The 24,938-nt window shown below is 32.1% G+C and overlaps 1 protein-coding gene across 1 annotated transcript in view; it reads right to left on the bottom strand.

Moving 5' to 3' along the window:
• The window catches only part of 5-HT2B (5-hydroxytryptamine receptor 2B), a 672,009-nt gene that overhangs the window by 8,583 nt on the left and 638,488 nt on the right, over positions 1-24,938 (bottom strand). Inside the window, exon 6 of the mRNA XM_075379373.1 lies at positions 18,012-18,570. Within this exon, the coding sequence (XP_075235488.1) occupies positions 18,012-18,570 (559 nt within the window). The remainder of the gene's footprint in view (positions 1-18,011; positions 18,571-24,938) is intronic.

Genomic DNA, 24,938 nt, shown 5'->3' with positions numbered 1-24,938 from the left:
GTAAATTTACTGTGCTTTATAATATTAAGGAAAAAATTTACGAGTGTAATAGTGGTGCGAGGGTTTAGAAGCACGCAGAAAGACTGGATTTGTGTTTGAGAATAAGGAATATTGAATGAATTCAATAACAAATAGTGTGAGCTAACTTCTACGTGACAACTTAAAACATAAATAAATAACTGACAGCAAAGGAAGTATAAATCATACAATTTTCTATCGAATTATTTGCACATGAAACCAAGGATTATATGCGAGAATATTCTACAAGTCATCTGTCATTTTAGCCCTTCCTTTTACCCCTTCTTTATTATATACCTATTAACAAATGTAGAAATTTTCAAAACTATACGGTCTATTTAGGTCTATTTAGCCAAATTCTGCTTTATAATTTCACGGTAAAATATTTAATTATTGAAAAATCTTTCTATAAACGTATACTCAAAAGCGCTTTATTGCTCATTTAAACTCATTTTGCATAAAATATAACTTATTTTTATGCAAACTTTAAAGATTATGTTTTTAAAACGAAACCCGCAATGAACTGCAATTCACTTTTGAATATTCAGTTTTTAGTTCAAACATTTGAACTCTATTTTTGTCTTTCTGATAAAATAATTTATTTTTAATGGAAAATTATAACAAAAATTAAAATATTTTTTTCATATTTTTTATCTAAAAATATTTATTTCATAATTTTATGATAAAATCTCTTGAAATGTGAAACGGGTGGAAATTTTAGAGTAACTTTTCTTTCAAGAAATACTAAAATTTAAGAGCTATGAAATACATATATTAATTATACCGGGTGATTCAAAAAGGATTTCAGAATTTTAAAAGCATATAAAAATATATTGTGATAATTTACAGATTCGGTTCAGGTCTCATTTCATAGAAAAACACATCAGGTTTTGACTCATTTAGTCATTACTACCGAGTTTGGCCACCAGTGTTGATAAAAATGTATACAATTACTGGTACGGAACGTGCTCGCTTTGGGTTTTTGTTTTAGTTTCACGATTTGCAGTTCAACATAATTTTCGTAAAGAGTACGGTAAGGAGCATCTTAGTAGGCATAACAATTACTCTTTGCTCAAACCTTCGTTGAGACAGGTTGTTCTTCTTCCAGACAGAACGGCTCGTTCTTCTTCAAGGAGGCAACCGTAAATGGTATCTTATATTTTTTTTGAGATGGAGGAACCCCATTTACGGGTACTGAAGCAATGTCGGACTGGCTGTTACAGAAAATACGTATATATTCCTGCGCACTACCGACTAAACCTCCACCCGTGGCGACCCCACCTACTGGAAAACTGCTAATGAAGCATTACCTCAAGAGGGGAGTAAGCGCCCACACATACATTTGGTCTCCACAAGCAAACATTATTCATACCAGACCCCTACACGCACACACTGCACACCAAAACTACCAAAAGAGGAAAACATTCAGAAAAAATAGAACACCTAACTGGTACTAAGACGTACCACACACATTTATACATTCATAAAATCAAGCCGACACAAGACAAGCGCACAACAATCATGAAGACATGGCCACAAGACATAACTTATCCACAAAAGTTAATTAAATTTCCACAATCTCACCCAGAGTACACAAAGCATACACCCGCCATCTAACACACACGCACGCGCAAACACACTCACACTCACACACACACACACACAAAACTCAACTCAACTACTTACCAACTTATCACTTACCCACACGACCGTCAGCCATAATCATTAAAAATGAGCAATGGCCTCAGGCACTGGGAGCGGAGTGTCCACGGCCTCACCGCACCATCTTATTTGGTCGTGCTTCAAAATTGTCTAATTCCCCACTTAGACAATCGATTACCAAGATGGGCGCCTTTAGTATCAGCAAGACGGGGCACCACCTCACTACCGTATACAAATCTGAGATTTTCTTGATTACTCGATTCCCAGGTAGGTGGATTGGTCGTGAAAATAGAATTTCATACACCTCGCTCTCCAGATTTGACCCAGCTAGATTTTTTCTTGTGGGGGTTTCATTAAAGATCGGGTTTATGTATCACCTTCGCCTACCAATCTTGCTGACCTAAGACTTCGAACAGCAGCTACAGCGGTAACTCACGAATTATCGGCTACTGTCTACAATGAAATCGACCGGTGGGATGTATGTCGCATTACAAAATGGACGCCATACCGAACCAAATTGAATGTTAGGTGTCAAACCTGATGTCAGCGGCATCCCGACCGAGACCTGGCTGATGACTGTGAGATGTAATCAGTTAAGGGTCTACAGACGACCTCCGGTAAAGACCCTCAGGGCTTGGGACGAAGGGGGTAGTGTGGCGACCGGTAACGTCAAAAGGTGGGTGTCTTCCCCCTACGGGAATGGGATGACAAATGTGATGTATTTTTCTATAAAATGACATCTGAATCGAATTTGTAAGTTATCTCCGTATATTTTTATATGCTTTTAAAGTTGTAAAGACCTTTTTGAATCACGCGGTACTTTAAATTTAATAGGTTTAAGAGAGGATTTTAAATGTTAAATAGATTTAAAAAAATTTTTTCTAATTAAAAATAAATATTTTTGTTAACACATTGGAGTAGGATCGACCAACGATTTTTATAATAGTTTCAACAGCTACTCATGTAGAAAGTACAGATAAAAAAAATTCCAACTAACTCCTTTTTTAATGCGAGATATAGCTAAAAAAAGAAAGTATATGAAGTCACTTTGTAGGGAGAGGTTGATTATCTAATAAACATTTTTGGTAATTTATGATCTGGATGAAATAAATTTCAACTAAAATAAGAAAGTTCTTTGTTTAAGTGCCTCAGTAAAAATTTGATATTCTATTTCGGCCAAAACACCCGAACCCTTTTTCCTAATTTTTGTAAAAAATGAATACATTCTTTCCCCTTAAAGGTACGAACTTATCAACCAAGTTTGAAGAAAATAATTTACCGGAGTTCAGAGTTATAAGACAAAATACATATGCATGCACCATACGCACAAACTTCCGTCTGGCAAAAATAAAATTTAATGAAATGGAATCAATGGGGTGAACAATGTTTTTGCAAACTACTTGATCGGTATAAAATGACCGCTACCTTGAGTAATTTCTAGATGAAAAACTTGCAAACCTTTTTTTTTGGTGTGGGGGGAGAAACGAAAAAGTACCAACGGTTTTACGCAGAATTAGTGAAGTGGGAGGTTATAATAAAATATTAAAAAACAAAGTTGGTAGCCCGTATGTTAAAAGAATTGGGGGTTTATTTTTGTTCAGATTTTAGTTTTTTTCTTTTGTTATGAAAGAGCATCCATTAACAGCTGATCGTTGTGGAATCGAAAGTATCGCTTGCATTTTTGTCTTGTCTTTGTTGTTTAGTACATCGTTCTATGAAAGTATTCAGAAATGTTTTGTTTTAATTTTAGTTTTATTGTATAGACTTTAACGTATTATTTGCATTGTTTCCAAACTGTGTGATTTGTCGTAATAATTGTGAAAAAAAAGAAAGGATTTTAAGTAGTATCAGAGACGAAGAGTGATTGTGTTGTGAACGTTTGTTGTGAAAGACGTCATTTCTAAATAATATTTTTTAACTTAAAATATTAAACAGATTTTTGTTCTGACAAGTTTCTGGTTTAATTATGTATTTAACAAATTTTAAATAGTATTAATGTGATTTTTTTTTCTCTTTCGTAATCACTACACAATCCAGACCATCATCAGTTCCTCTCAGAACAATTTTGGTTGTAGAAAAAAGTAAAATTAAAATGAGTAAAGGAAAACAAAAAATAAAATCTATGATAGTCAAAAATACAAGATTTCAAGGAAAGTTTTAGGCTAAAACATTGGCACAGATGATAAAAGGATATTAAATGTATTAAACCAGTCGAACGAGAAAAAATAATATTAAACGAATTTTTATATCGTACATTTATTGCCGAATATGTTATTTATTAAGAGAAATACGATGTTATATACGTAATTAAATACTCTGCATAAATAATTATGTATTTCGGAAAATTTTATTTGTAAACTTCATAAATTATTCCATTTTATAAACCCTTTTGTAAAGCCATAATAAACTAGAAAATTTCTCTTGGAATCTATTATAAATTAGTAGAACGGTATCGCCCTAGTTTTATTTTACCCAGATGTACATAAACCTAAAATGTCGTCTGTCATCCGGTTAGAGCCATTTTGTAAAATATTCTGTACGGTAAACCGTTCAGTTCCACGTATAAACACCTGTGGCTAACCACAAAAGGTCCCTTTTTATTAAGTAGGCTATTTAATATTTTATCTCGTTTAGTTTTAATTTTAATTGAATATTGTTATTATATTATTTTCCATAAGGGAATAAATAATACTCTTTTGTTGTAAAATTAGTTATTGTTTGTAATAAGCCTTATTAACTGTAGATTTATTATTTTTTTTTAATATCGATTTGCAACCTGTTATGTCAAAAATTTAAATTATTAACCGGTAAAATTGATTTTTTGTGGACAGTTATTTTATTCATAACGACCAATCGAGTACCAAGTTAAATAGCGTTAAGATTTTTTTTAATTTCCTATCGAATACAGCGAAACATTTTTTTTCTCTTAGTCGTTTGACTGGTTAGATGTAGCTTTCCAAGATTCCCTATCTAGTGCCAGTCATTTGATTTCGGTACACCTCCTACATCCTATATCCCTGAAAATTTGTTTTTCATATTCTAAATGATGCCTGCCTGCACAATTTTTCCCAACTACCTGTCCCTCCATTATCAAAGCTACTATTCCAGGATGCTTTAAGATAATGGCCTAAATAATAATAAGTCTGTCTCTTCTTTTATTTTTCCAAATGCTTCTTTCTTCTACTCCGATCGTCCAATTTTCATTTCCATATAAAGCTACGCTCCAAACACTTACTTTCAAAAATGTTTTCTTGGAGTTAATATTTGATGTAAGTAAATCATATTTCTGACTGAAAGCTCTTTTGTCTTTGCTGTTCGGTATTTTATATCGCTCTTGTTTCATCCATCTATAGTAATTCTACTTCCTAAATAACGAAATTCTTCTACCTCCGTAATCTTTTCTCTTCCTAGTTTTACATTCAGTGGTTAATCTTCGTTATTTCTACTACGTTTCATTACTTTCGTTTTGTTCTTGTTTATTTTCATGCGGTAGTTCTTGCGTAGGACTTCATCCACGCCGTACAATATTTCTTCTAAATCCTTTTTACTCTCAGCTAGAATTACTACATCATCAGCAAATCGTGGCATCTTTATATTTTCACCTTGTACTGTTACTCTGGATCTAAATTGTTCTTTAACATCATTAACCGCTTGTTCTATGTAAAGACTAAAAAGTAACGGGAGAAGGGAATATCCTTGTCGAACTCCCTTTTTTATTACTGTTTCTTTCTTATATTCTTCCATTATTACTGTTGTTGTCTGGTTCCTGTAAATGTTAGCAATCGTTCTTCTATCTCTGTATTTGAACTCTATTTTTTTTAAAATGCTGAACATTTTATTCCAGTCTATGTTATCGAATGACTTTTCTAGGTCTATAAAAGACAACTATGTTGGTTTTTTCTTTATTCTTCCTTCTACTATTAATCTAACCGCTGAAATTGCTTCCCTTATTCCTGTACTTTTCCTGAAACCAAATTGGTCTTTTCCTAACACTTTTTCCACTCTCCTCTCAATTTTTCTATTCAGAATTCTAATTAAGATTTTTTTTTCAAAAGCCATATAAAACTCTTAAATTTACCTCTGAATTTAAATTTAAAAATTAGATGTATGATTTCAATTTAATGTTGGAATAGAAGTCGGGGCGCAATTTTTCGCAAAATGTAATTCGAAAAATACATTTTCGGAACCATGTTTATATTAACTTCATTTCTAGATTTTCAGTTGTAGAACATTTTTTTTGAAAATTCTTTCCTTTTGAAACATTTTGTGTATATTTATACATTTATTTCTAAATAATTATTTTACGTGATAAATTTTATTTTCTCAATCATTCAATCAGTGAATTTATTTTTTATTGCTAAATAAATTATTCTATCTTCTTTCTATGTAGAGAATGATTCAGGGGGATGCAAATGGTTTGCATCCTCCTGAATCCTCCTGAAAATATTTGGGAACTGATTCTAGAGCATAAAAATAAGGAAAAAGTTGTCAACAAAAAAGACCAAAAATGCTTTGTTATCGAGTTACGGCTAGCGAAAAGTTTCTCCTGAATGTCAGCTGCCTCGCTGAAATGAAATCATACGGAAATTTTTAAGGCGTTATATAAGAGGTAAAATTGATGGTTTCTTATGTTTTTCGACGTGAAAAATCGAATAAAACAAATCACAGAATTTTCTCTCTCGTAGGTTTCATGAAATCCAACGTTTAATAAAAGTATTCGGTGACGAAAAACACGTTTTTTTAGGTTTTACGTACAATAACTTTGTTAAATGATTAATAAATGCGTAAATTTTACAACAAAAATTTGCTGAGAATTTAATTTAGAAAAAATTGATGTAATAAAGACTGAAAAAAAGAAAAGATATCAACTTTTATTATTTAAAACAAGACTTAACAGAAAGATGTTATGAATTTATGAAAATTAAAAATAGTTTAGTAAATTTTAGTACAGTAAATTTAGATCTATGAAAAAATAAAGTACTTTAATTTAGTTAAAGAAAAATACTCATTGTGGTTTATACTGTATTAATTTGCAAAAAAGTGTTGTAACTTGTGTAAAGTCCCACATACCAAAAATTTTCAAATATATTTCCAAGAACTTCGGAGTTGCTACTTCATCAAAGATTTCTTATAAGATGTTAATTTAAAATGAAAAATGTAATATAAAAGTCATATAACATTTTTATTCATTAAAAGATTTTATTTAACTTGCTTTAGTTATAATCAAATCTTGCAACTGCTATATATTTTGATCTATCGTATGAAAATCAATGAAATTTGGTACACGTATGTAACTTCGATGACAATACAGCACTACGGTGTCGGAATTTGATATGACCCACCCCCACGCCACCACGCTCAACACCTACGCTAAACTCATGCATTTAGTTGAAAATTTTCATTTCTCTTGAACTATCGTATGAAAATGACACACGTATGTAACTTCGATGTGTAGAAATAAATATTTTTACTTTTTTTTACTCTTAAAAAATACAAAAAAACAAAAAAAAATTACAAAAATATATTTGATTACATATAAAAAATTATTTTTTAAAAAAGCTTTTATTTAACTAATATTAACATTAATAAAAAAAGGAAACAAATTAGAAAAACCCTCTGAAAAATAAAAACTAAATTATATAAATATCTAATAAATAACCAATAAGTAAATTAATAATTATTAAATTTTTAAAATTAAAAGTAATGAAAATATTTAGTAAAATAAAAGCGTGGCGCAGTTTTTATAACAATCTTTTCGAATAAGTATTTATAGACATTTGCTGTATTTTAAAATATATTTTTTGTTTAATGAGGTTGTTTAGTATATGTATATACTTTATTTATCTGTAATAAAATAACTCAAATTTTAATTCTTTGATGGTTCAAATTTGCACCGAGATGACCTTTAAAGGTTAATAAGATTAAAAATAAAAATTAAATTTAGAAATCTTGCACAAAGTTATTACATTTTGACGGTAATCTGAACTTCTGGTTCAGTCGTTTGCAATCAAAATGGGAGGTGCACAATTAGATGTTACAACAGTACTAAATCCAAAATTTCATTATCCTACGGCTAATCGTTTTTGAATTACGCGAGATAATAGTACGTAAAAATGATAAAAACTGCGCCACGCTTTTATTTAACTAAATATTTTCATTAATTTTAATTTTAAAATTTAATTATTATATTTATTTATTTTTTATTTATTAGATATTTATATAATTTATTCTTTACTTTTCAGTGCTTTTTTTATATTTGTTAGTGTATTATATTTTTTTGTTTAAAATTCTCAATTTGATTAATTCTTATTTTTTACTTTTTAGAGGGTTTTTTTAATTTGTTTCCTTTTTTTATTAATGTTAATATTAATATTAGTAAATAAAAGCTTTTTTAAAAAAATAATTTTTTATATGTAATCAAATATATTTTTGTAATTTTTTTTATAACATTTATTCATATAACATAATAGTCGTAAACATCTTACGAACATTATGTTTCAGTCTTATTGATGTATAAATTGTTTTTTATTTCTTGACGACCTACTATTAAGAATAGAGACTATTCAGAATAGAGAATTATATGCATTTGCATATTAAGCCTATTCTCACCGGTTATTGCATATTTTCCTTAAAATATAGTGATGATGCAAATTTTCGGTACATTTACAATATTTTTCAGTTGGCTACCTTATTAATAAATGAAATCTTACGTTGTAGCCGGCCAAACCTATTTGCTGCACGGCTCTTAGAGCGCACTTAGCAGCCGCAGAATAGTACGTCTGATTGTTTATGTTCACAAATGTAACAAAATGTTAAATAATTGTTAATTATCGAATTTATCGATATGTTATTCAGCTATTTAACTTACTGTATACTGATTTTTAAATAAAAAAAACTAAATATTGATATTTTTTTATTATTTAAAGTTGCATATTTTGGCACTTTTCATGCATATTTTAAGCATTTTTCATGCATATTTCAAGCTTTTTATGTTGCGTGTAATCCGGTCTCTAATTATGAACGTATCAATTTTAATTTAAGTATAATTATACATATGACATGAATTTTGAATTTACATCTTATAAGAAAACCCTGATGATGGAGTACCAACTCCGAAAATGCACGGAAATATATTTGAAAATTGTTAAGTGGAATTTTATATACTTGTATTAATAATACCAACGGTGCCAAACGCTTAGAAAATTAAATCTAAAAAACGTTGTAAAATTCCACCACTGTCATTCCCTTATGTAACTCCTTAAAAATTTCAGTACAATCTCATTCCATCGGGAATTTGAAATCCGGTCGAAATTTTTCGCTAGCTGTAACTCGATAAATTGTTTTCGGCGTGTATGAGCTTAGTTTCCTTATTTCAAGTTCTAGAATCAATTCTTAAATTATTTCTCGTCACTCCAGGATCTCTGTATATAAAAAAAAAGCATTTGTGTGTCACATTTTCTTTTATATAGTTCTAAAATTGTTTTTTCAATCTTGATTAAATTTTGTACACTTAACAGTTCCAAAGAAGAGGAAAATTGTTATCTATATTGCATTATGAAAAAATTAGCGCATTCTCTCTTACATCCCCTTTAACAAGATTTTAAACCTGAGATTTTAGATTTTTCGCGAATATCTCAAGAACTATGGAAAAATCGATCAAAGTAGAGAGATTTTCTGAAAGCAGATAAAATTTGCAATCAGATGTAATTTTCCCGGCTCCGATAGCGTTCTTACTTGCGAAGTTATTATTAATCAAAATTGAAATTTGCTGTTCAATTGTTTTGTTCTTTACCCTGTTCTGAGTTTGTCACCTTTCATCTGCTATCTCCTCACCCATTTCATACCTCATTGCCGGTCTCACTCGATCAATGTTAGTAATATCTTTGCATTCCATGCTTTCCTCCCCGCATCCGCGCCCAGCCAATTTCTCTTTCTTTTCCCACAAAGCTGAAATTCTGTTTGTTGTTTGTTACCAATTCACGCAAATACTAATGGATCGATTTCTTAATGCTAATCGATCTAAAGCTGAATTTCAACCAGTATTCACAAGTTTCTAGATTAAAAAATCAAAAAAAAAAAAGTTTTGAAAGCCTCAAGCTCACTTTAAGTACTAATTGGAAACCGCTAATAATTTTTCAACTTAAAGTATTTATATCAAAATTAATTAATAATGTTTTCTTTGAATAGATTAAATATTTTTCTCTACGACATACAAATGCTTAAAATTGTAGAAAATAATTATATATATATTTTTTTAAGTTAAAAATATGGTAGACAGTTGTAAAAAAAATAATTTAGAATTAACAGCACATTTGACTGTTAAAAAATCACCTTCGTGAGCGTGTATAAATCGGGTTCGTATTTTGCTTTATGTTTTATTTTTATCTAAATTTATGGGTGTCCCAAATAAAACGCAACCCAACCATATATTGGTAGGTATTGAAATAATAAAAAGGCATGTGTAAATGTAAATGTAATTTTTATTATTACCATCCATTACCTTACATTTAGAGTAAATGTTGGAAGTGGCCGCCATCTTCTTGAATACAAGCTTCAATTCTTTTTACAGCGTTTCTTCCAACTTTTTTCAAAGTTTTTGGCTGGATATTTAATACAGCTTGTTCAATATTGACTTACAATCGTTCAAGTGTTCGTGGTTTGTTGCTGTAGGCTTTTCCTTTGAGGTAACCCTGTAGAAAAAAATCCTCCGCAGTCAAATCTGGAGATCTTGGTGGCCACAAGCCTCGACCGATAACACGATTACCAAAGAATTCCTCGACGAAATCAGAAGTTGAACCTGCGTAATGCGATGTCAAACCGTCATGTTGTAGCCGGCAGTGTCTGACTTCCTCTTCTAAGAGTGCGATGAACTGAAATATAATATCCTGATATCATTCTGCATTAATGATGTACTCGAAAAAAATAGGACCGATTATTTTCTTCCGCGATATCGCGCACCACACGCCCAACTTCTGCGGGTGTAATTGTTTTTCGTGATAAACGTGGGGATTTTCAGCACTCCAAATTCTACTGTTTTGGCTGTTTACGTAGCCATCTAAATGAAACCGTGCTTCATCTGTGAAAAATAACGAATCCATAACATTAATTTCCTCACGCAGAAATCGACGGAACCGTTGACAATATTTTAGCCGTTTTTCTTTTTCGGGCTCAAGCAGTCGATGAACCGTTTGAATGCGATAAGGTCGTAATTGTAATCGTTTGGTCGCCCGATGAACAGTTGATTTAGAAAAATTAATTTCAGCAGACAAACGTCTGATCGATTTATTTGGCGAGGCGAGTAATCGGTCTTTGATTTCAGTGACTGTATCTGTATTCAACACCGACGCAGATCTTTTGTGTTCCTTGTTATTAACAGTCCCTCTAAATTTTGCGACTAACCTTAATACTGATGTTTTGTTAGGAGATATTTTATCTTTGTACTTATGGCGAAACAAATGTTGCACTGCAACTACTGATTTAGAACTGAAGTACTACTCAACAATGAAAACACGTTCATCTAGTGAAAACACCATCTTGTCTCTAGCAATACACTGAACGTTATGATCGCATTGTTGTTACTATCGGTAGTGTTCTACTGCGTCGCCGTGGTGTTCAGATGTTGGACGAGTCCATTTTAGTAACCAGTAATGGAGTAAGCTTGACTTTTGAAATTTCAGGGATGAGTGATTGATGGGTTGCGTTTTATATGGTACACCCTGTATTACTGATGTATGGACATTAAACCAGAATGACATCAAAATCATGGAATCAGTTTGTTTAATGAGGGAAGTACTAGCAATTATAAATAAGTTGACTCGATCGGTTGATTATTTCTGTTTATCATTTTTTATCCTTAAGGTTGCAAAATAAAATTTACTTTTACCTTCCTAGCTTCGTAGCTGTGGAACAAGGAGAGTATTGTAATCAGTCAAAATATGGGGTATGGTTTTTTTAATTGATCAAAACTTTTCATGACTCAGGGACCTCAAAAAATATAAAATTGAGGAGAGACCTTTGATTGGATAAACCGATTAGGATGAAATTTCGTATAGACTGGTGTGTATGGGGACAATACGTTGGTAAATGTTACGGATGAACTTTCTAAAAATTTTTCAAACATACGCTAACGTTATATTAAACTCAGCACTCGCGTGTATGCTTATCTTACAATTTTTTTTTTAAATTTTCATCAAAATTTCCCTTCCTAAAAAATAAAAAAAAAACTACTTTTTTGTTTTTCCATATTTTTTAATAGGATTTTTTTTCTGTATTTCTAGACGTACTAGTATTGCATGCGATTAAAAAAAAGTCTTGCGGGCATTATTTTAGGGGGGAGGGAAGCGATCAATGTTTAAAAATTCCATTTTAAACATTTTTTTGTTTATTTAAACTTTTATTATTAATAAAAATCTGATATGGACACCACATGACTTCCTTGTACTCCTATTAAATTACATATACACATTTTTAAAAAATGAAAAGTTCATAAAATTTTATTCCATTAATAACTTTTGATATTTTTTCAATTACTTTTTTTTATTGTTACTGAATTATTATTTACCGTAATTTTTTTAAAATCAAAGGTTAATAATTATTAATAAATAAAAATATTTAAATTGGAAAAAAAAGAGATGATGGCTGATTTGAACCGATGTGCCTTCTCAATGTAACTATTTCATTAATTAAACTTTTATTTACAGTAAAAAAGTTGAAAACTTAGATGTCTGCAGGAAAGGATGATGATATTCTGGAATATGGAAGGTTCAAAACTAAACAGAAAAAAGAAAGGATACGATACGATAGCATTTACATCGTACTTATCCAAAATTATTTTACGTCAAATCTACAACCGCCACAAAACAGGTGATAACCCGCCAGATAAAATAGAAAGACACAGCAGCAAGAGACATTTGTCTAGGTTCTGCAATTAGTAGGGAGAAAACAAACTCCCGCTATCCTTGCGTTCCATTCCGTCAACAACATCCCAAGTTTCGGCCTTTTAAAAAAAAAAAAAAATCAAAGATATGTAGAAATCCTGTGATAAATTTAGGAATTATGCGTTCATAATAGCATACAGAAAGTGCTACTCTGGGTTAATTGGACAAAGTACTACGAGTTAATGGGATAATATCAAATTATTTAATATCGACAAATCTTTTAAAAACGGTACAAAAACACCTTTTTAATCGAAGTAATCTCTGCCAAAAATAGATGTCAACTTAGTTAACCTGTACGGTATTTAATGAAAGTAATCCAAAATTCATTTTTATTAATGAATATATCTAAATTGTTTACAAATTCGATAAAGTCTAACTGATAACGAAATCAGTTAGACTTGTAATTTCCGTACACAAATGAGATGATTTTCCTGTACAAATAATTGTGTATAAAGCTAATTTGAGGTAGGAAATGTGTAAACAAGTATTATCAGTGCTCCTTTTCCAACGGAACCAATTATTATTACAACCAACGTGAAAACGGATTCAAGCTATGAAGTTTTACGTCACCATATTCAGAATCTTTTACCCGATTTAAAAAGTAAAATATTTGAATTTTAAACTACGATAATATTTTAAATATTAGTAATAATAATATATCCCAAATTAAAATCTATTCTATTTTACGTTATTTTTATATGAATTTGATATGCGTTAATAAGATTTGAATAGCAGAAAGGCTCCTGGAATAGACGGAATACCTATAGAGTTACTGCGCAGTGGAGTGAGGAAGCGATTGATAGTTTAAACAAACTGGTATGTAATATTTACGAAAAAAGGAAGTTCCGTGAGATTTCAAAAAGAGTGTTATAGTCATGATACCAAAGAAAGCAGAAGCAGATAAATGAAAAGAATACAGAACAATTAGCTTAACTAGCCACGCATCAAAAATCTTAACTAGAATTCTGTACAGAAGAATTGAGAGGTGAGTGGAAGAAGTGTTAGGAGAAGACCAGTTTGGTTTCAAGTATAAGGTCAAGAGAAGCAGGTTTAACGCTCAGATTAATAGTAGAAGGAAGATTAAAGAAAAACAAACCAACATAGTTGGTTTGTTTTTGTTTGCATTTATAGACCTAGAAAAGGCATTCGATAACGTAGACCGGAATAAAATGTTCAGCATTTTCAAAATATTAGTGTTCAAATACATAGATAGAAGAACGATTGCTAACATTTCCAGGAACCAAACAGCAAGAATAATAATTGAAGAACATTAGAAAGAAGCCGTAATAAGAAAGGGAGTCCGACAAGGATGTTCCCTATCCCCGTTACTTTTTAGTCTTTACATAGAACTAGCAGTTAATGATGTTAATGAACAATTTAGATCCGGAGTAACAGTACAAGATGAAAAGATAAAGATGCTACGATTTGCTGATGATATAGTAATTTAGCTGAGAGTAAAATAGATTTAGAAGAAACAATGAACGGCATGGGTGAAGTCCTACGCAAGAACTACCGCATGAGAATAAACTAGAACAAAACGAAAGTAATGAAATGTAGTAGAAATAACAAAGATGGACCACTGAATGTGAAAATAGGAGAAGAAAAGATTATGGAGGTAGAAGAATTTTGTTATTTGAGAAGTAGAATTATTAAAGATGGACGAAGCAGGAGCGATATAAAATGCCGAATAGCACAAGCGAAACGAGCCTTGATTCAGGAATATAATCTGTTTGCATGAAAAATCAATTTATACGTCAGGAAAACATTTTTGATACGTCTGGAGCATACCTTTACATGGAAGTGAAATTTGGACGATCGGAGTATGTGAGAAGAAAAGATTAGAAGCTTTTGAAATGCGGTGCTATAGGAGAATGTTAAAATCAGATGGGTGGATAAAGTGACAAATGAAGAGGTATTGCGGCAAATAGATGAAGAAAGGAGCATTTGGAAAAATATAGTTAAAAGAAGAGACAGACTTATAGGCCACATATTAAGGCATCGTGGAATAGTCGCTTTAATATTGAATGGACAGGTTGAAGGAAAAATTGTGCAGGCAGGCAACGTTTGGAATATTTAAAACAAATTTTAAGAATGTTGGTTGTAGGAGGTATACGGAAATGAAACCACTAGCACTAGATAGGAAATCTTGGAGAGCTACATCAAACCAGTCAGATGGCTGAAGATTAAAAAAATATATCAATTTATTTAAACAGGAGTAAACAGTTGGTGGATACTTTTTTATATTCGGAAATCACAGGTTATAAGTGCCTTACGCCCAATTACGGTGATTCTACTTTTTTTTAAAAACTAAACAAATTTTTTAGTGTATGAAATAGCGCGAATGTCTTATCTGAAACTTAGGTTTGCTACAACACTTATTTACGGAGGTTGTCATGTCCAGTAATAATATAAATAAGGCAATAATGATAATCGAAATACATCCATATATAAATATATATATATATATATATATATATATACATATTACTGTAACGAAGATATCCTGATTGTCATTGTACATTGTACTCATTCGCTAATTAATGTCCAGCCGAAACTATTAAGGGTGTATTCGTTTTGTATGGTAAGAGTGAACCAAGAAAAGATTTTGTGAAATTCTATTTCTATGGGGGTGAAATGACAGTTTGCGCTTTTATCAATTTCTAAATGAGATATCGACTTCATTATTGTTTTAAAATATATTTTACACAAATTTTTTAAAAACCAATTTTTGCGATTTTCCATATCTTGCATCTAAACAATTCAAAAGTAGGAGGAAATTTTAAACGATCATATTTTTTTAAATTAATGATTTATTTAGTGGATTTTAGTTCGTGAATATTCCTGAAATAAGTATTTAAAACCCAATTTTTGGGTTTTACGAAAGTCAGTTTCTAAAGGGGTGAAAGGAGGTAAAAATGAATTTCGCCTTTTTGCGAATTTCTGTGGAACAAACTGAGAAACCTGCATGATTTTCAGTAAACTAGTTCTTCATGTAATTATCTAAAAAAAATGAATGGTATGTAAATATCAAATAGCCTTTTTTAGGTAGATTTCATAAGAAAGCTACCTATTGTAATGGTACCATGATTCGACTTCCGCAAAATGTCGACATATCTTCGCATTTCACATCCCCAAGATCCCACAACCATTCTCTACTCATAAGTTAAGAAATAGCTACAGCAATATTGGGCTAATTACTTTCAAATTGTTCCTTAAAAATAACTCGTCCGAAAATCTCGGTCTACTTCGTTAACGGTCAAAATCAGACCTTTGGAATGGAAATAAAGGAGATTTTTCGAAAAAAAAAATAAAAAAATATCGGTATACCTTCTCATTAAGTAAAATATCGAATTGATTTAAAGTTCCTAACATTCTAAGTGTCAAAAACTTATTTATGTAAAGTTTTTTGATATAACCAATCATTGACCCAGGGGGGAAAATGGAATTTTGAAAAAAAAATAACCATTCCTTCCTTAATAGGCACAGTATAAAATCGGTTTAAAGTGATCGATGGTCCTTTAAACATTACCTAAAACTTTTGTCTGAACCAAATTTTTATATAAGCAGTCCTTACAGCAAGGGATCACCAAAGCAAAAAAAAAAGAAGTATTGCTACAACTTTCTTATTAAATAAAATATCGAATTCCTTTAAAGTTCTTACTATTCTCTGGATAAGGGTCAAAAACGTATCTAAGTAAATTTTTTTTTATATAACTAACCATTGGTCCAGGGGGTGTAAAAAGTGGGGTTTCGAGGACAAAAAAAAACCATACCTACCTTAATAGACACAGTATTGAATTTAAAGTGTTCGTTATTCCTCTAAAAGTTACCTAAAACTTTTGTCTGAAACAATTTTTGATATGACCAACATTTATGGCAAGGGATGACCAAAATGTTGCTGGAATTGTCAGATGATGGGACTTGTCGTATGCAAAACATGAAATCTTTCTTAACTTTAAGGTGGAAATCATTTCTATCCTCTACATAGCACCGGTGAAATCTACCTCCGCCTTCTGGCGTGCCGAAAAGGAATTTTTACAAACAAAAAAAAACCCGGATAAATAAAGGATAGTGTTGATGAGTCAATTAATTGTTCAACTCGGTCAGTTTATGTTATTCCTCATGAAAATTTTCGCAGGCAAAGCCAAGAGGGGGAAATACTAGTATTACATATATACACATACACATATGTATATATATGTAGCTACAGTTACGTATCAAAGCAATCAAGCTGAATTTCATAGAGCATCACAAAATCGATATCAGTGCAAGATTCCAGAAATATTCCAAGAAATATATCGGCCAAATTTGAAGAAAATGAATTTCGTCAATCCTGAAGTAAAAGGCCAAGAACAGTGCCACACATAGATTTTCATACATATATAAGCATGTATTTATGTTCTATAATCTAGATGAATTAGCTGTACCGTAGAACGTAAAATTTTATCCCAATTTCTGAAAGGATCACCATACTTTCCCGTTTAATTTAGCTATTCTAGCAATATTCTTGGGAAAAATAAAACCCTAAAATAACCGAGGCTGAACTTAAGATATTTTATACACAACGTAAAAATACTTCGATGATGGGGGCAAAGTAAAACCGTTGTCCCGGTGGGGCATCCCTTTGGGGTTTCTCATTTAAGGCGTGGCGTCAAGACCGGAGACCCGGTGCGGGGATCTCTAAGAAGGACCCTTCATTAAAGGCATGGCAAATAATTAAAGACGGAGTCCCGACTGTCTGGGGGGAATGTCAGTTATTGACTAGGCAGTTTGAGCGATGGCACCCCTGTGGAGCTGTTTTTATGATTGGGTCCGGGTCTGGGGGGGATAAAAACTGATGAACTCAAAAAAAAAAAAAAAAAACCCATGTCGTGTCGGTAGAGTGCCGCGAGATGTAATTACGTTTACAACCCACCGAGTAGATCTAGTGGTGAACGCGTCTTCCCAAATCAGCTGATTTGGAAGTCGAGAGTTCCAGCGTTCAAGTCCTTGTTAAAGACATTTATACGGATTTTAATACTAGATCTTGTATACTGGTATTCTTTGGTTTCAATTAACCAGACATTTTAGGAATGGTCGAACTGACAATGTACAAGACTACACTTCATTTACACTCGTACATATCATTCTCTGAAGTTATACCTGAATGGTAATTCCCGGAGGCTAAACGGGAAAAAGAAAAGAAAAGTACGTCCATTGCACTAAATTCTGCCCATTCATTCATTTGTACGCGCATATGATCTTTTTCTATGGGATTGTCTTGGTACAGCTACCAACCCAATTATTTTAAAAGTAATTTATGTTTAAATACAAGAAAAAATAACTACTTTGTAGAACATGATAATTGAGACGTTTTCATTAAATAATTAAAAGAGAAAATCATATTTGTCTTACCTTTTTACTACTTTCAGCTTCACCAAAATATGGACATCTGCATGGAGGCGGTAATAACGTTAAATTATTCGTATCTTGATCAGTCAATGTTTTCTCGTTTGTCGGCGAATTTAACGAATTCGTTTCGCCATTTAATAACTGATATTGTATTTCATCAGGGTTTTGTTGTTTGTTGATGACGTCAACATCTTTATTAACAGATTCGTTATTATCATCGCTTTTTAGTTGATTACCTTTAATTTTATCACTAGATTGTTCTTCATTGGACGATGAATCGCTTGTAGTCCATTTATTGGTGGATGAACCGTGATAACTAACTACTCTTTTTCTTGACTCCAATGTTCTTTTTGATATCGACCTTCGTGGACTTGATACATGTATTGTTGATGCACGTCTTCTTCTCCTAATAGCATTACTTCTATATAATTTATCGCGTGTTCCTTCCATCAATTTAAAATTTCTTGGTAACGTATTTTTACTACCATTGTTATTATTATGTGGTAATTCTAATTCATTTCGTAAATTTATTTTCATATTTTCTTTACTTGATTCATCGTACCTGTAAATAGAAATAAAAATGATGTAATACAAATTTTATTTATTTTTTTGTTTTTTTAATTTTACTTTTAATACTGCGCGCGCGCACACGTACGCACATGCATACATACATACATTTCTTATATTAGGACTGAATGCATAATAAAAAGTAATAAAAATAAGTTTGTACTATACAATATGTATATAATCTGTATATTTTCGCGCGTTCGCAATTCGATAAAGATATTTTGAAATAACACATAAAAATTTAAAAAAATACAATTTATTTATTGTTAAATCTATATATACATATATAAAAATGAATGTTTGTCTGTACGTCTCTTATGCCTTCCTAAACCGTTCATCCGATAGCGATGAAATTTTGGAGAACGGTTGGACGCATGCCAGGGAAGGTTTCTGAATTAGTTTGGACCCGCTAGGTGGCGCTGGCGTCGAGATATTTCGAAAAAATGTATTTGTGGTCCGATTTGCCTCATATTCAGAATACATGTTACTTAACATGGAAAGAAATATTTTTGCAAAACCTATACCTGCTAGGTGGAGCCGGTGTCGAGATATTTACGAAACAAACAAACAAATATATATATATATATATATATATATATATATATATATATATATAAAAGCCATGTTCGTATGTGAGTCCGCTAAAGACCAAAAAACTAATGGACGGACCGATTTACACGCGGGCAAAAGGAAAAAAGGGGTAAGGGTAAAAAGGAAACTGGGAGAAGTTGGAAAGGGAAAACGGGAAGGAGAATAAGTGAAAGGTAATATTTGTGAAGTTCAGTTTTTTAATTTTTTTATCAAATTTTCAATTGCGTTCGTTTAAACTCTCTCTCTGTATATATATATATATATATATAGAGCAATAACGAACCATTGCCGGGTCTGCTAGTAGCATATAATATACAAAATAGGACAATTATAATTATTAAAATTCAATTCCGACTTGATGATACACCTTACAATAGCAAATACAGATTAAAACAAAAGTAATAAGAGAATAAAACAAAAGTTATTCACATTTTATATATTTACAAAAAGAAATTCGTTTACAGTTTTATAAATAAATAATGTCACTTTGTCCCCTGTTTACAAAAAACTCGCCAAACAACACAGTTAACATCTGTCCAAAAATTAAATACACTTTGCTTGTTGTTACTACACAGTTACTCCGAATGCCCTTGCACGATTTGATCGCGTTTATCGCAAAACGTACTTTTTTTTATCGTACACTGTAATGCAGTGCCGGATTAACCAATTGAAAAATAAGAAAAATCTTGAAGGACCCGTAATTTGGAGGGGCACGACTTCAAAACAGGAAAAAATATATCATAGTAATTTTTAAAAAATTAAAAAAACTGATTTTTTTATCTTATTAATATAATATGTTATTATTTTTAAATAATGCAAATAAATTTCATCATAATAACTAGGAATATAATAAAATCGAATTAGTTCCAAAAGCCTGTCCAAGGGAAGGTGGTCGTGGATGTACTACCATAGTGTAGTAAAAGAAAAATAAGTAATACCTTTAATCAGAAAATCCTTCAGTTCTTTAGACATATTGTGAAAACGGATAGAACCTTGAATAAGCAATTATAGATAGAAAGATCGAGAGCAATAAGGCACGGGGAAGGATAAAAAAGCAGATGGATAGACCAAATCAAGAGATAAACTCACCGGTTTATCTCTCCCACAGGCTTTGAGACGAGCTGAAAACCATTGATCCATGGGGTCGCGATACTCAGAAATGAGTAAAAATACTGATAAAAAACCTTTACAAATTAAAAAATCCAAAAACAAATAAAATAATGTGATGTGGACACCAAATAAATTTCTTATACCCCAATTAAATTACATCAAACTTTTTTTTTTTTTTAGTTGAAAAGTACACAAAATTTTATTTCATCAATTACTTTTGATATTTTTTATATATATATATATATATATTTTTTTTTTTTTATTGTTATTTAATTATTATTTATCGTAAAACTTTTTTTATAATCAGAAGTTAATAATTATTAATAAAAAATGTATTTAAATTAAAAAAAAAAAAAAAAAACAGTTAAAAAGCAAGGAGATGAAATCCGATTCGAATCGATGTACCTTCCCCTTGTAAGATCCAAATATTTTATTAATTAAAATTTTATTTTGCTATTTTCATATTTATTTTATTTTATTTTATTTTGCTATATATCGTTGAAAACGTCTCAATGAGGACTTATTAACGAGATTAACAAAAAAGTGGATTTTGGGCTTTTTTTGGACACTTTTTGTTCAGTCGATTAAAATCAAAAGGGGAGGTGCATAACTTGTTACAACAGTCCTAAATCCAAAATTTCAACATCCTATTCCTAATCGTTTTTGAGTTATGCGAGATAAATACTTACGTACGAACAGATATCACGCCGAAACTGGATTCAGGGATAGTCAAAATAGAAATTTCCATTGAAATTAGAAAAACCGAAATTTTTAGCGATCACAGTACTTGTTTTACTTCGTACAAGGAAGTAAAAATATGATATGGCAATCTTTTTGTAATTGATATGGCAATCAATTTTCCACGTACTTTTCAATGTTTGTTTGATATTGTCCGCAAAGTGTATAAATGGGGCTCCAAATTTAAATCTTGTCTTGGGCCCGTTAAATGGTGTCGCACTTGATGTGAAGAAGCTGCGGACACTCCGCTCCCGTGTCTGATGGCGTCTGCAGGTAGTAAGTAAGAGGGGTATGTATGTGTGCCTGATTAGTTTATGATGTAAGTTTGCTGTACTGATATTATGATGTAATGTTTTTTTCTTTTCTTACGTATATATTTGTGGATTTTACTTTTGATGTTTATTATGTCTTTATGATATCTTTCTGATCTTGGGCTAATTGCCTGTTTCTTGCGGCCTTATTGTAGTACGTAATTTTTTTTTTTTTTTTTTTTTTTTTTTTTTAACTGAATTTTTACGGGCATCGACTGCTAAGGTCATTAGCCCTCGTCACATTCTTTAAAAGAAATTATTATCTCCATCAGGATCGTCATATGTAAGGGTGTAAAGGGCCCTTACATTTTATTTAAAAACACAAACTTCACAATAAACATTAAAACATGAAAGACAAGGACAATCACAAACACTTACGGGGTGTAAAGGGCCCCAATATTAAAATTTGAGATAGGTTCTCAAAAGACCATGAAATTAAAATTAAAATTAATCTTATCAATACCATATCTTTCTTTCTTTCTTTCTTCTACGTAGTCTCATTTATAGTTTGTTTAAGCACCCTCGGGGCGACCAGAACCGCCGTTGAGCAGTATATCAGTCGTGCCAGGGTGCCGTGGCAGTTGAATCCTTCTTATATCAGGCCATAGGCATGCACAGCGTACACCCATAGCCTCGCGCCCTCAATCCACCCTTGAGGGTCCCCCATGCCATCATCGGACACACCCCGACTCACTGCTCTTGAATGCAGGTGAGCCAAAATGGCCTAGGCAAGAGGGCTACCTCCCGTCACTATACGTGCCACGCTTCGAGACTCCCTTATATGTATACATAAAACTACCGCTTAGAGTATCTTTTACCACAGCTTTAAACTTCCATTTTATAGACTTTTAAGAAGTCCACTGGCGTGTAAAAATGCAACTATATTTTCTTCATTTCCATTATCCAGATCAGCACTAATATTATTTGTAAGACGGAACCTCTTTCTGAGGTCCTCATATATGGTACACTCTACTATTAGATGCTTGATTGTCAGTGTTTTATTACAAACACCGCACATTGGTCTCACTTCGCCGGTTAACAAATATAAATTTGTTAATCGCGTGTTACCGATTCTAAGTCTGGTCACCGCTACTTGTTCACGGCGAGTCAACTTAAAGTCGCTTTTCCATTTATAAGGAGAAGTTTTAACCGAGTTTAATTTTGTATTTAAACTCCTCCATTCAGCGTTCCACTTGTTTCTTACTATGTTTGTTAGACGGTTTTTAACATCTGCCACTCTTACAGGAAATGCATCCAAATCATCGCAGACTGTTGCCTTTCTGGCAGCTTCGTCTGCGATTTCATTACCTGTAATACCAGCATGCCCCGGAGTCCATACAAATACGCATCGCTGTCCTCGTTGTTTTAGTACGTATAAAATGGACAGGATGTTTGCAATTAGGACATCCTTAATGTTCTTGTTCCGAATTGCAACGAGTGCACTTAATGAATCGGAACATATTAGCACTCTCTCTTCGCAATAGTGTTCAGTGTAGCGAAGAGCTTGCTGAATTGCAGTGAGTTCTGCCGGGTAGACACTGGCCACATCTGGCAGTCTCCAAAAGTGGGCTTCTTCATTTACATATATCGAGCATCCAACACCATGTTCGGTTTTAGAACCGTCAGTATAAATTCTAATATGTTCTTCGTAATTACTGACGGTTGCCAAAAATTCCTGCTGGATGATCACTGCTGGTTTCTTTTTTATTTCTCCTTGAGAGAGATCCAAACTTGTATTTACCGCTGGCAAGAGCCATGGCGGTATTTCTCTAGTAGAAATTGCTAGAGTCTCTGGTATAGCAATTTCATATTTTCTTCTAAATTCGTGGTACCTAATTCCGGCTGGTCTGGAATAGGTAGCACGACGTTCGTATAATGCAGCCATGGGATGAATCGTAAACAATTTATTATTTATATGAGCAGGGAAAGCCCATATATTTGCTGCATATCTTAACAAGAGGATCTCTCTTCTATAATGTAGTGGCATTATTCCGGCTTCAGACATCAGACTAGCCGCCGGACTTGTGCGGAAAGCACCTGTTGCATATCTTATTCCGCTATTATGAACTACGTCTAACTTTCTTAAGTGCGACTTTCTAGCGGATGAATATACGATACATCGTATACATCGATACATCGTATGTAGTATGTAATATTTTGTATTTACTGCATTCCGTGCGGTTTTGCCGTTTGGCTGCAGATTTATACTGCTGTCCGATTTATGCATTTTTAATGTTGTGTTGTTGCAGTGTTCGTGTAATATTAATGAATATCTCTTTTCAGTCGTATTTTTATGTTCTTGCTGTATTGGTTTTGATGATTTTTTTAAATGATGTCTATATTGTTGTGAGACTTGTTTCTTGAGTGTTTCTTCTCTTGTATTTTGTATACATTGTGCGACTTTTTTCTTTGTACGTAGTTTCATAATCTGTTTTCTGTACCTTGATGTATCTTGTTTGCTGTGACTGATGTGTTTTTGTTGATATTCCTATTATGATGCGACTACACTAAGACGTATGAGTGTGTGAGTGAGCATCCCCTTCCAGAAGGAATGCTTCGCTAGCGGTTCTTAGAAGGGTGGTAGCCAGGGGTGGCGGTTTAGTCGGTAGTGCGCAGGTCTAAACACGCATATTAATAACATCTTGCGGCACGTGTTAGCGAGCCCGAAAATGTTTAGGCGTCTGTAAATGGGATTCCCCACCTCTTTAAAAAAAAGGCCCGGTAAAGACCCTAGACAAGCTGTACCAAAGTTTAATTCAATGGTCCTCGGCAGTATTTATATTTTCAAGCCTAGCCTAGGGCTTTGTAGTATCAGTAGAGACCTACTCTTTTGTTCGTTCAAGCGTAGTGATTTCTATTTTCTGCATCTTTTACACTTTTCTAGAAAGAATTTCTTTGTTGTTTCTTCAAATTTTTTTCAATTTTCTCTCTTTCTCACACTCTCTCACTCTCTCTCTCTTTCTTGTCTTCTGGATAATTCTCTGCCTGTTAGCAATAATTATTCTTTTTTTATAAGTTTGAAACTTAATAATTCGTATTAAAAAGAAATATGGTTGACTTATTTTATTTTTCACTTAATTTCCTATTAACCGATGCAATTTTATTTCGATAAAAATAACGATAAAAATTTGCTTACCTTTTATGGAAATGAAATAATCTCTATTGTTATTATTATTATTACCAAGTAACATAATTCGTGATTTGGTTTTAATAACTTCCATTAAAAATAATACTTAACGAAATTATAAGAAAAAAAAATTGTTCGTTCATCATTGTCATTTCAGTTCAATATTTTTTTTTTTTGCAATAAATAGCTTACCCTGCGAGTAATTTTACTGATAGGATTAGAGTTATTTTCATATCTACCCACTTAATCGATAATCTAGTACGAAATTTAATGGTATCACCGTTTCCTATATAAGTCGCTTTGAAAAATTTCCAAGTTTTATTTTATTACGGTTCAATGATAACAATAATCGGAATTGTTACCGTTCCCGTTCCTTTTGAAATATTTCTCTAAATAACTTTTTAACATCTCGAAAATATATTTTTAAATTCTAAATTAAATATTAAATCATAAGTACGGGATCAGTGCTGCTGCACAGAATCAGTA

The sequence above is a fragment of the Lycorma delicatula genome, chromosome 12 (genome assembly GCF_047948215.1).
Source record: "Lycorma delicatula isolate Av1 chromosome 12, ASM4794821v1, whole genome shotgun sequence".
NCBI classification, from domain to species: Eukaryota; Metazoa; Arthropoda; class Insecta; order Hemiptera; family Fulgoridae; genus Lycorma; species Lycorma delicatula.
Note: the sequence above shows the minus strand (reverse complement) of the source record. Positions and strands in the feature narration are given on the sequence as shown.